The sequence below is a fragment of the Drosophila suzukii genome, assembly GCF_043229965.1.
Source record: "Drosophila suzukii chromosome 2 unlocalized genomic scaffold, CBGP_Dsuzu_IsoJpt1.0 scf_2c, whole genome shotgun sequence".
Lineage (NCBI taxonomy): Eukaryota > Metazoa > Arthropoda > Insecta > Diptera > Drosophilidae > Drosophila > Drosophila suzukii.
This window is the reverse complement of record NW_027255896.1, coordinates 11,482,224-11,493,895: the sequence shown is the minus strand read 5'-3', so window position 1 is coordinate 11,493,895 and position 11,672 is coordinate 11,482,224. Positions and strand designations below refer to the sequence as shown.

General features: G+C 40.7%; 1 protein-coding gene across 1 annotated transcript; it reads left to right on the top strand.

The window, feature by feature from the left end:
• The first annotated feature begins 220 nt into the window (after positions 1–220).
• Positions 221–10,179, top strand: LOC136117466 (uncharacterized). Its single transcript, XM_070998519.1, has 6 exons — positions 221–246; positions 382–580; positions 700–823; positions 877–937; positions 9,477–9,840; positions 9,922–10,179. The coding sequence occupies exons 1-6, from the start codon at positions 221–223 to the stop codon at positions 10,177–10,179; spliced, it is 1,032 nt and encodes a 343-aa protein (XP_070854620.1).
• Positions 10,180–11,672: the final 1,493 nt, after the last annotated feature.

Here is an 11,672-nt window from a genome sequence, read left to right as displayed (position 1 = left end):
GGCGTTTATATACCGAAAATTTCCAGACCCTCAAGCTTTCTTTCTTGGAACGTCGTGGAAATTTGAACCCAGTTGGCGGCGCTGAACAATGCAGCTGATACGCAAAAGCTAAGCAAAGATTACCCCTCGCTGCCATAAAGTATACTTTAAAAGGGGTTTGATAAAACTATTTGTTTTGGTTTTTCTGGCTGCAAAATGATAGGCGAGCATTCAGTTCAGAATGACGACCATTACGAAACTCGAGCGGTATGTCTAATATATTTCTAGTTAGTAACCATTTCAATTTTTTAGAGGATTCCCAGAGCGCCCGACTGAACAGTAAGTTTTTTTAAATTTGGATAATATAGTTATATTTTGTATTTTTCTTTAAATTTTATTTAGAGATAGAAAAAACATAACGGAGCTTCTGACGGAAGTAAGGGGTACCCACCAAGGCCTAAGTACCCTTACAGAGGCAGTGGGCACCCTAACCGCCTACATAAGGCAGTCGGGCAAAGCGGAGATCAAGGTAGTGGAGAACATGGAGTACTCCTTTCCTCTTTCCACAGTGGAGGACCTCCAAGGAATGGACATTAAAATAGTGAACGGAAATTCCGAGCTATATTCTTGCTTTTTAATTATATTTATTTCGCAGTCCGGGCTTTCGACCTTAGCTTTACTTCTCCTTTTTTTTTTTTAAATGTTTTCTTATATTTTTAGACAAAGCTGATGGTAACCCTCCTCAGAAATGGAAGGCTGATTCGGTCCATTCTGAATGTGTTATCAAAGGAACTTCTTCTGTCCCACAGCTTGGAGGGCGGCCAACGATTACTTCCGATCACTCGTTTTTATTCTCCTCTCGTTTTATTTTTAAAACTAATTTTTTTCCTGTACTAGATGCAATCGCTCTGGTGGAGCGCTCCAAGCCTCCCGAAAAGGCGCTGCAGAAGGCAATGCGGTGCGTGAAAAATTTGAATTGCACCAAAAAAAGGCAACGCCAGCCCCAGATGCTGACGATAAGGTGCCAACGAACCCGATAACACCGGGAACCCCCGAATCCAAATTTTAAAATAAATAAATAAAAATAAAATAATAATACAACTGAAATTATATTTGCTGCTAATCGCTCAAAAGGTTCTGAACATGTGCTTTTTCTGCTGCTTAAACGACCACTCAACGTGTGCTGAATTAGTTCTTTTTCTGCTGCTTAATCGAGCGCACAACGTGTGCTGAACGGTGCTTTTTCTGTTGCTCAAAAAAGCGCTCAAAAGGGTGCTCCAATAAGCGCTCAATGGTATTGCAGGGGAAAAAGAGAAGCACATTGTATTAATTTTCGCAAACGTTAATACTTTCACCAATCCTTTGGCATGTATTTATTCAACATTTTTGACTACGATATCATGTAAGTATCAAACATCATTGAGGTGCATGATAATGAATTGCAGCAAGTAAACGAGACGTTCGCACCAGCCATGGGTCTCATTTAAAACTTTAAAGCAAGTGTCTTCTTAAAACCGTCAGCAACGCCAAAATTTTTCAAGAGCCGTCAAATTCCATTCGCACAGAAGGACAAATTCAAAGCTGAAGCAGACAGCCTTACACAAGACCGAATTTGGAAGGCGATCCAATTCAGTAATTGGGCATCCCCAATTGTGTTTGCACCAAAACCATTCTTCAGGAGAACGGTATCAGGTGCAAGAAGGAAATAAACTTATTTTCATGGATGAAATAGAATATTTAGGTCGAAGAATCAGCGCACAATGGATTCTTCCAAACAACTCATGCTTGGAGGCTGTTAAACTGTTGTGTCCGCCTCTAAGTTGCAACAATTGAAAGACTTCATGGGTAATGATAATTACTATTGCAACTCTATACCCAGTTAGTCCTTTCGCATAACTTAACTAGATGGCAAGGAGAGATTTTGTTTTTGCCTCAAAAACGCTTGATGCACATCAGGTAAAATATAGCCAAATCAAAAAAGATGAATAGAAATCGAAATGGAAATATTATATTCGGAGTAAATCGTTTCCATCAATAGCCGAAAGTTTTCACTCAAAACGGATCACTAGCAGCTGGTAACGATTTTTAAGTCAGGCAAGCATCTTCATCAAAAAGGATGAACTTCTCAACCATGTCCTACGGTACACACAGATGCTATGCGTGGAGTAATTCCAGTTACTCTTCAAGCGCATATTCTGAAGCTGTTACACGAAGGACATTGGGGCAGCTAGACAACCTAGACCTACACAAGCCAAGCCTTGTAGTTTGGGAAGACGGGTTCTGGGACAATTAGCATATTAATGGCCCCCGGACCCCCCTCCCCACCCTCATTAACATATGCGGGTTCCAGGACAATTAGCCTAATTCAATAAATTAACTGATTTTAATGGGCTTCGAAGTCATAAAAATGTCACGATCATGTCCATAAAGAGTATGCTTAATTGCCCCCATCGCCCCCACATCACCATGTGACAATATTGATCATGTATCCTTTCCCTCACTATCAGCAATTAATATTCAGCAGGTGTTGCTGTGCACGTGAGAAAGGTCGCAAACTCAAAACATCTAAAGATTGTTCATCATGTTGGGGAATAACGTTTCCTATGATTGAAAAACTAATTTAGAAATCAAAGGAACCCCAATAAAATAAATCTCACAAGACATTTTTTTTTTTCGCCCCAGAATGTTTAATTGGTATATTTTCCAAGATCTCTCCTTTCCACAAACGGGTCATAAACGTATCATAAAAGGGACATGCACAAGTCTGAAGGTCATGGGCCTCACGCAAACGATCACACGAATGACTGCTAGCTCTAATACGTTCCCATAAGGGTTGAAATAACGACCGCACAACAACACAAGGAAATATTTTCCATTTTCCGTACCTGTAGTTTTAACTCGAAATAAAAGGTCAGAAGTTTACTTTGTAGCATAATAAAACATTTATTCATTTATTTTGGTATTGCGAACACTTTTGTTATATATAGAAATTAATTTTCTGCTTTGATTCCGGCGATTTGCATAGAAGAAGCAGGCGCACGTTTCCGACGTCATTTCTGGATTACAAAATGTAAAGTGTTCACCATAATTCGTAGTTTTGAGATCATGTCCACCTCGATTCATGAACATAGTTTTTGTGTTTAGAAGGTATTGAAAATGCTGACCAATTATCTCTCTTTAAATTGTTCAATAAATTGGTCAATTTCCTCATGAAATTTCATTTTGTTAATTTTATTTTCTTGTAGGTCTTTACACATCTAGTCTCAACTTTAAAATGATGTATAACAATTATTTTATTTTTTTTGAAGCTACTTTTAAAAAATGTCAAAATAATGTATGTTTTTGTTGTTTAGAGTGTGTGTTTCACAATAGGGAAACCGGTTTCCTTTAAACCTGTTTAATGACGCACAGCCCATTTCCTCGATACTAATGAGCTGACGACTCCCAAAAAACTTCTGTAGAAATCGTTTCTTTTCCACACCTCTACAAATAATTTGTTTTTCCGCTTGTAATTGTCCTTAGATACTTTCGAGTTTGTGGAAAACTGTTCTCTCCATCGTTCCAAAAAATTTTGTGATGTGTAATGGTTAACCAAATTGCAGTCTCTCGAGATTTTGTATTTAGCAAAGTAAAATCATATGGTGGTTCTATTAAAAAACAAGGAAGAACGCTATAGTCGAGTACCTCGACTATCAGATACCCGTTACTCAGATAACAAACTTTAAAATAAGTTAGCCGCGCACTTTGTTCTCTCTCCCTTGCTCTCATTTCTCGGCTCTGGTTTTGTTTCAGCCAGCGCCAAGAATGAGAAAGCAACACATAAAATAGACAAAAAACATTTATATTTATGTATGCTTGCTAAACATACACAATTTTAAGGCACATTCTGTATTTCAAAATATTTGGTTGAATAGCTTCGTTTGAAAGAATTCTACTTGCCGCGGATATTACATTGCAATTTTTTACATCCACACATGCATAAACACATACATGTATGTATGTATGTATGTATGTCGTTTTCTGGCTCTAGTGTCAAGGCTTGTCCTAACTACTTTGGTTTGAGAGCATTGGACTGAAAACGGAAAAGATTTTTTGGGACAATCTATAGGTATTTATTAAGCTAATTCATATTCTTTGTAAGAGATAAATAAAGATGTACAGATCTTTAAAGGTTTTTGCCCGTCAATGGGACAAATGGATAAAGGGTTCATTATTCAATAGAATAAGTTAGCCGCGCACTTTGCTCTCTCTGAGCGCCGGCAGGGCTTTTTTCTTTGCCGCTAAGTTCGGCCGGCAACTATTTACATACACACACATACACGCGTAAAAACATTTCGCATTGTCTGGCTCTGACGTCATAGCTTTTTTCTTTGGAGGTTTGTGGGCGTTAGAGTGGGCGTAGCAAAATTTTTGTTGGTCAATCGATAGGTATTGACAAGACTAATACATTTAGTTACAGTTAGGAGTTACATTTTAGGGCGGTTTGTGGGCGTTAGAGTGGGCGTGGCAGTCTACTGAAACAAACTTCCGCTGCGTAAGAAGCTCAGGAATCTGTACGCCAAATCTCAATAGCCTAGCTCTCATAGTTTCCGAGATCTCAGCGTTCATCCGGACAGACGGACAGACGGACATGGCTAGATCGACTCGGCTAGTGATCCTGATCAAGAATATATTTACTTTATGGGGTCGGAAACGCTTCCTTCTGCCTGTTACATACTTTCCGACGAATCTAGTATACCCTTTTACTCTACGAGTAACGGGTATAACAAGGAAGAACGCTATAGTCGAGTACCTCGACTATCAGATACCCGTTACTCAGCTAAATGGAGATATGCAAGCAGCAAAGCGAGATTAAAATGCGCCACCTACCGGCGGTATACAGATTTAAGCGTTATGGGCGTTGGAGTGGGCGTGGCAAATTTTTTTTGGATCAATCGATAGGTATTGACGAGACCAATACATTACAAGGGGTCGGAAACGCTTCCTTCTGCCTGTTACATACTTTCCGACGAATCTAGTATACCCTAACTATAACTATTATTCAAGTTTGGATCTTTTTCGAATACAATTCAAATTTCCTTTAGAATAAAATTATTATTAGTATCAAAGAAACCTTGAACATCAATCGAAACAGTATCTTTCAACATTTTTCTAATGTTAAACAACTTGTACTAGTCCGTTTAATGGGTTATATTCAACTAAACGGGCATGTATGAGGAGATAGTAAGCTTTGGTATTTTCATGACTTGGTTTCTTCAGTTCCATTGAAATTCTCACATCAATAGGTCCAGTTTTCACTGATTCGATTTAATATGAAAGATTAACCACAATAATAGGGGTCTTCAATTTAAATTCATTTGAAATAGTTGTGATTCACGATTATAGTAACTAGATTGAAATCTTGTATACATTTCATATAGCTGATCATACTAATTCTTACTAAAATCAGTATTTATATTATCATATGGATATGACTCACAATTCAAAGGAACTTTCAAGTTTGATAAGTTATTTGTGATAATTTCTCCATTCAGTGTAAATCCAATTATGGCAAATCTTGGTTTTTCGCGGTTAGCCGACAATTTCACATTTCAGCTGTGTTGACTACCATACCCCAATTTGGGGTTAACATATGAATCCCAACTCTGGAATGCCATTGGTAGGCTTACACCACTTTTAATAATATCGTACATCTTAATTTTTTTAAAAACGCTCAGAGTTACATGGGGAATTTTCCAGGTTTCATTCGTAATTTCCAGTTAAAAAGTTTTGTTCATTTCTGATTTGTTTAAACACATCGCCAAGATTCTTAGTTAGCATCAACACTTCTTCATGTTTACATTTTAACAAAACTTTTTTATAATCCTCAGCAAATCCCAACAAATTTTTTAATGAACTTAATAGATATTGACTTTGAAGGTTATCCAGAGATATACAATTTTTATAGGGTGTAGTCATTCCGACATAGACTTGACACGTTGGACACGTTGTATTTAGTTGTTACCTAGCAGTATTTTGATGGTTACTTTCTGTTTAGTCTTGTTTTTGGATGGTTACTATCTGTATAATATCTGTAAAATACTCGGTTTTAGATAATAACTAAATGTTAACAAGTGTTATGAGTTGCTATAGTCCCTTATTAAGAATTATCAAAGCACACAAGTTAAAGTTTCTCAGATGTGTTAGCCAAACACACTTGCAGTGAACTATTATTACCTGACCGTCAACAAAGTCACATGCCCAAGACCCAAGGACATTGAATAAAATACTTTCCCTTCATTTGTACCTGTAGTTTTAATTATTTAAATATTTTTTGTAGGATCATTTAATATTTTATTATATATTTTATTATTGTAAACATATTTCATTAAATTCATAAATAATTATATTTTATGTATATTTGTATATAATTAATTTTCTGACTCCATCCCTCTGTCAGAAATATGTCGGTTGTTAATCTTCGTTCCAAACGCAGATTTTCGCTTGGTTCCCATAGATAGATGTAAAATAGTTCTCACAATGTAATCTTTCTCAGACGTTGGATTATTTTTAAAGCATTCATTTGTTCTTACCCATATTAATATTATAACATATTTCGAAAGCATCATTACCTAACATAGGAGCGTCTTTCAATTTAATTTCTGATTCAAGTTTATGATAGAGGTGTTGGGACCTGGTAACATCGGTTTTTGTTGTCAACTATTTTTCTAGTTCTAGTTTTCTAGTTCTATTATATTTGTATACCAATAAGCTCTTTAATTACAATACTCATCTGGTTTTCGTGATTCATGATGGCGGTTGAGCTGCTTGGACTCTGATTACTAGCTGTTGTTAACTGTTATGAGCTATTATTAGATGGTTACTATCTGCTTAGTAGCTGTCTATTAGTTGCTTACTACTTGTTATTAGCTGGTTACTATATGTTTAGTAGATTTATATAAGTTTAGTATCTTGTTTTTATATGTTAAGTAGATGTACACAAGTTGCTTACTAGATGTTATTAGCTGGTTACTAGCTGTTTAGTATCTGGTTTCTATATGTTTAGTAGATGATACAAGTTGTTTACTAGATGTTATTAGCTGGTTGCTATCTCTTTAGTATCTGTTTACTGGATGTTTACTAATTATTATTAGCTGGTTACTAGTTGTTATTAACTTCTACGAGCTTTTATAGTCTTTTGTTTAGAATGATCAAAAGTTTTTGATCATTAGACGAAGTAAGTATTGAATTAATATATATTTTTTTATTATCCAAATAGAAGAAATTTTCGTATTTGGTCAAGGGATATTGTTCCATGAATTTTTCCATTACCTTGACCTTTGCGCCTGCATCAAGGTATTTGAGCAATCCTTTGTAACAACTATTTGTATTGTTGATAACATTTATAAATGGTTCGCAAATAAAAATACTATATATATATATTTTATGACCTTTTTTATGAAGGGATAATATTCCATGAACTCCTTTCCAATACCTTGACCTTTGCGCCTGCGTCGAGGCATTTAAGCAAATTTTTTGTAACATAACTATTTGTGTTGTTGGTAACAGTTATAAATGGTTCGCAAATAAAAAATACTTTCCTAATTATATTTTTATGATTATTTTTATGACCTGGCAACTGACGTGCAGCTCAGCCATCCAAGAGCGAGCAACGTCATTCGAAATCATATGTATGTAGACGATGTCCTTTCGGGACCTGACTCCGCCGAGGACGCTAAGTTCATTGTTCGCGAGCTACAAAGCGCTCTAGATTCCGCGGGGTTTCCACTGAGAAAATGGACCTCCATCAACAAAGAAATATTAGCTCATATCCAAAGTGATCATCTTCTGACAGCCGACTTCCTCGAGATCGACACTGAGAGCACAGCCAAAACTCTCGGTGTACGATGGAAGGCGACGTCCGATGAGTTTTTTTTCGTCTCACCAGATTTAGCAACGGAAATCTCCCACAAAAAACGCCAAGTCCTTTCCCAAATTGCCAAGCTATTTGATCCAGCAGGCTGGCTCGCTCCATTTGTTGTGTGTGCCAAAATCTTTATGCAAGAGATTTGGCTTCAGGATCTAGGCTGGGAAAATAAACTTCCAATTGAGCTGTGCCAAAGGTGGAACAGCTTTCTCCAGAGCTATTCGGTCCTAGACCAGGTCAGAATACCCAGATGGGTTTTCTTCCGTCCAGAGTTCCGCGTAGAGCATCACGGATTCTGTGACGCCTCGCAAAAGGCATACGGTGCTGCGATCTATGTGCGCGTAGAAGTGGGCCATAAGACGATGGTGCACTTGCTCACGGCCAAGACGCGTGTGGCGCCAGTCAAAACGGTGTCCCTTCCCAGGCTGGAGTTATGTGGGCCTCTCCTTTTGTCCGAGATGGCCGAGGCCGTTCTTCCAAATATGCCGAGGCTGACCTCAAAATTCCATTGTTGGACCGATTCCACGATTGTGCTAGCATGGTTAGCCAAACCAGCGTGCCATTGGACTACGTTCGTTGCCATCAGGGTGACGAAGACCACCGAGTCCACTGAGGCGGCCAATTGGTCGCACGTTCAATCCGAACATAATCCAGCTGATTTGGCTAGTCGAGGAGTTCCCCTTCAAGAGCTGGTGGATAACCCGCTTTGGTGGCATGGACCCACTTGGCTGCAAGGTCCACGCGATCATTGGCCCAGCCAGGGAACCAACCTGCCGGTGACTGAGATCGAAAAGCGTGCCGTTAAAGTCCATGTGGCGTCTTTGCCGTCAGAAGATTTCCTAGATCGCTTTTCCAAGTTAGATAGAGCTTTGCGGGTCCTCGCGTATGTCCATCGATTTGTCCAACGATGTCGAAGACAATCACCGCCTTCCGGGGTCCGTCTAGAGGCCCAGGACGTTGCCGCCGCGGAAGAACTCATGACAATTTGCACTCAGCGCAGGTATTTTTCTGAAGAATACCGCTGCTTGAGTCAGAAGCGTCCTGTGCCCGCGGCGAGTTCGATTCTCTCCCTGAACCCCTTTCTAGATAAGAAAGGGGTAATCAGGGCATGCGGCCGCGTAACGGCCTCCGACAGTTTGCGGTATGATGAACGACATCCGATAATCCTGCCGTACGAATGTTCACTCTCGCGGCTTCTGGTCAAATTCACGCATCTCATTACGTTACATGGTGGCAACCAGTTAGTGGTGCGTCTCACTCGGTCCAGATACTGGGTTCCGAGAATAAAGAACTTGGTGAAGGCAGTGGTTAACTCCTGCAAGGTCTGCGTTATCCACAAAAAGAGATTGCAAGTCCAGATGATGGGAAGTTTTCCGAAAGAGCGAGTGTCTTTTTCCCGTCCGTTCACGTACACAGGGATGGACTACGCCGGCCCGTTTGACATAAAAAATTATACCGGAAGAGCTTGTCTCATTACGAAAGGGTATGTGTTGGTTTTCGTTTGTTTTTCTACAAAGGCCATCCATCTAGATCATACATCTGACTTAACGACTGAAAAGTTTCTTGCCGCCTTCGCTCGTTTCGTATCTAGAATAGGGTGTCCTCGCCAAGTCCAGTCCGACAATGGAAATACCTTCGTCGGCGCTTCCACCACGCTTTCCCGAGACTTTCTGCAAGCCGTTAAAGAGTCTGTGACCGATGCGTATAGTCATCAGCAGCTCACCAGGCAATTCATTCCTCCCGGGGCACCCAAGAGCTTCGAGACCTTGTTTTACAAGACCACCGCTACACGGAAGTACATTTTTGGAGAGCTGTCCACCCTCCTAACGAAAATCGAAGCTTGTCTAAATTCCAGACCGCTATCTCCCATGTCCGAAGATCCAACTGATCTCTTAGCGTTGACACCAGGGCACTTTTTTGTCGGTGGACCTCTTCTGTCCATAGTGGAACCTAAAGTAAAGGGCGAATCCAACTCCATTCTGAACCGGTGGTAGCACTTAAAGTCTCTCCATCAACAATTCCGCACTCGATGGAAGGATGAGTACCTTAAGGAGCTCCACAAGCGCAACAAGTGGCAAGTCCCCATAGAAAATCAGCGTGTTGGCGATCTGGTCGTCATTAAGGATGACAATTTGCCCTCCAATGAGTGGCGACTCGGAAGAATAGACTCCGTTTTTCCGGGAGCCGATGGCAATGTCCGCGTAGTCGACATTCGTACGACACGCGGCATTGTCCAACGTCTAGTGACCAAGGAGGTTCTTCTTCCAAGAGAGCCGTTTAAAACTACCTCGTAACGAGCCGCGTTACGAATACACCTTAGTCCGTAGCCATTATCCACGTCATTGTTAATTAGCCCTGTTTGTTTTTTCCTTATCCACACTCTAAACAGGAAAATAACTCACCGTCCACGTAGCGCTCAGGCATTGGATAGCAGACGTACGAGAGGTACTCAGTCCTACCGATGCCGAGTCTGCCGCGGAATCCATCCTCTTCGGAAGTGTCAGAGGTTCCTAAAGCTGAGCGCAGAGAAGCGGCTGTGGGCAGTTCTTATTAACAAGTACTGCGCGAACTGTCTCGCAGTTTACTTAAAAAGTCCGGCTCCAAGCAAAAGTCCCGCTCCAAGCAACAGCCCGCTTCTCCGCAGCGTTCGCGCCGGCAAGATCCGCCAACTCGCCAAACGCCTGCTCCTCCACCGCGCTCAGCATCCTCGACACCAGCTCCGTCGCTCGCCGCACTTGTCCAGCGTCATAGCGTTAATGTCCTCCCGACTGCTGTGGTGATCGTCGAGACCGGAGAGAAGTTCGACATTGCCGCACTCATCGATCCGTGCACCCCGACAAGCTCCATCGATGCATCCCTGGCCGCCGCGTTGCGTTTGCCGACAACGAACGTGGGCGATGAGAGCATATGCACGGCGACGATTCGTTCGAAGGTCGACGAGGCCGTCAAGCTGGAGGTGGTCCTCAAGATCGAGCCGAACGTGCGCATCCGCACTCCCATCCGTGCGCTCAGTGAGAGCGTCGTCCAAAAATTTAAGGAGCTACCGCTCGCGGATGAGGGTTTCCACCGGCCAGCCACGATTTCATTAGTAGTAGGGAAAGACGGGTTCTGGGACAATTAGCATATTAATGGCCCCCGCCCCCCCCCGGTCTTGTATGAGGAGACAGTAAGCTTGGGTATTTTCATGACTTGGTGTCTTCAGTTCTACTGAAATTCTCACATCAATAGGACCAGTTTTCACTGATTCGTTTTGATATGAAAGATCAACCACAATAATAGGGGCCTTCAATCTAAATTCATTTGGGGTCAAAAATGGTTGTGATTCACGATTATTGTAACTAGATTGAGATCTTGTATACATTTCATATAGGTGAGCATACTGATTCTTACTAAAATCAACATTCAGTTTATCATATGGTTATCAATTCAAATGAACTTTCAAGTTTGATAAATTATTTGTGATAACTTCTCCATTTAGTGTAAATCCAATTATTACAAATCTTGGTTTTTTCGCGGTTAGCCGAAAATGTCTCATTGCAGCTGTGTTGACTCCCATACCCCTATTTTGGGTTAGCATATGAATACCAACTCCGGAATGCGATTGGTAGGCTTACACCACTTTTAATAATATCATACATCTTAAAATTCGCAAAATCGGTCGGAGTTGCATGGAGAATTTTCGAGGATATGTTCGTCATTTTGAGTCGTCATCTAGCTTTCTTTGCGTCCAGACGTGCTTAAAATTCTCGCTATGTTACTTCCCCGCTGTCCCGAGTGCAAAACCGAT

Coding starts and splice junctions, on each gene's coding strand:
- LOC136117466 (XM_070998519.1), top strand. CDS start 221: ATGACGACCATTACGAAACTCGAGCG. Junction 938..9,476: donor GCGCTGCAGAAGGCAATGCG/GTGCGTGAAAAA, acceptor TTTCGTATCTAG/AATAGGGTGTCCTCGCCAAG. Junction 9,841..9,921: donor TGTCCATAGTGGAACCTAAA/GTAAAGGGCGAA, acceptor ACTCGATGGAAG/GATGAGTACCTTAAGGAGCT.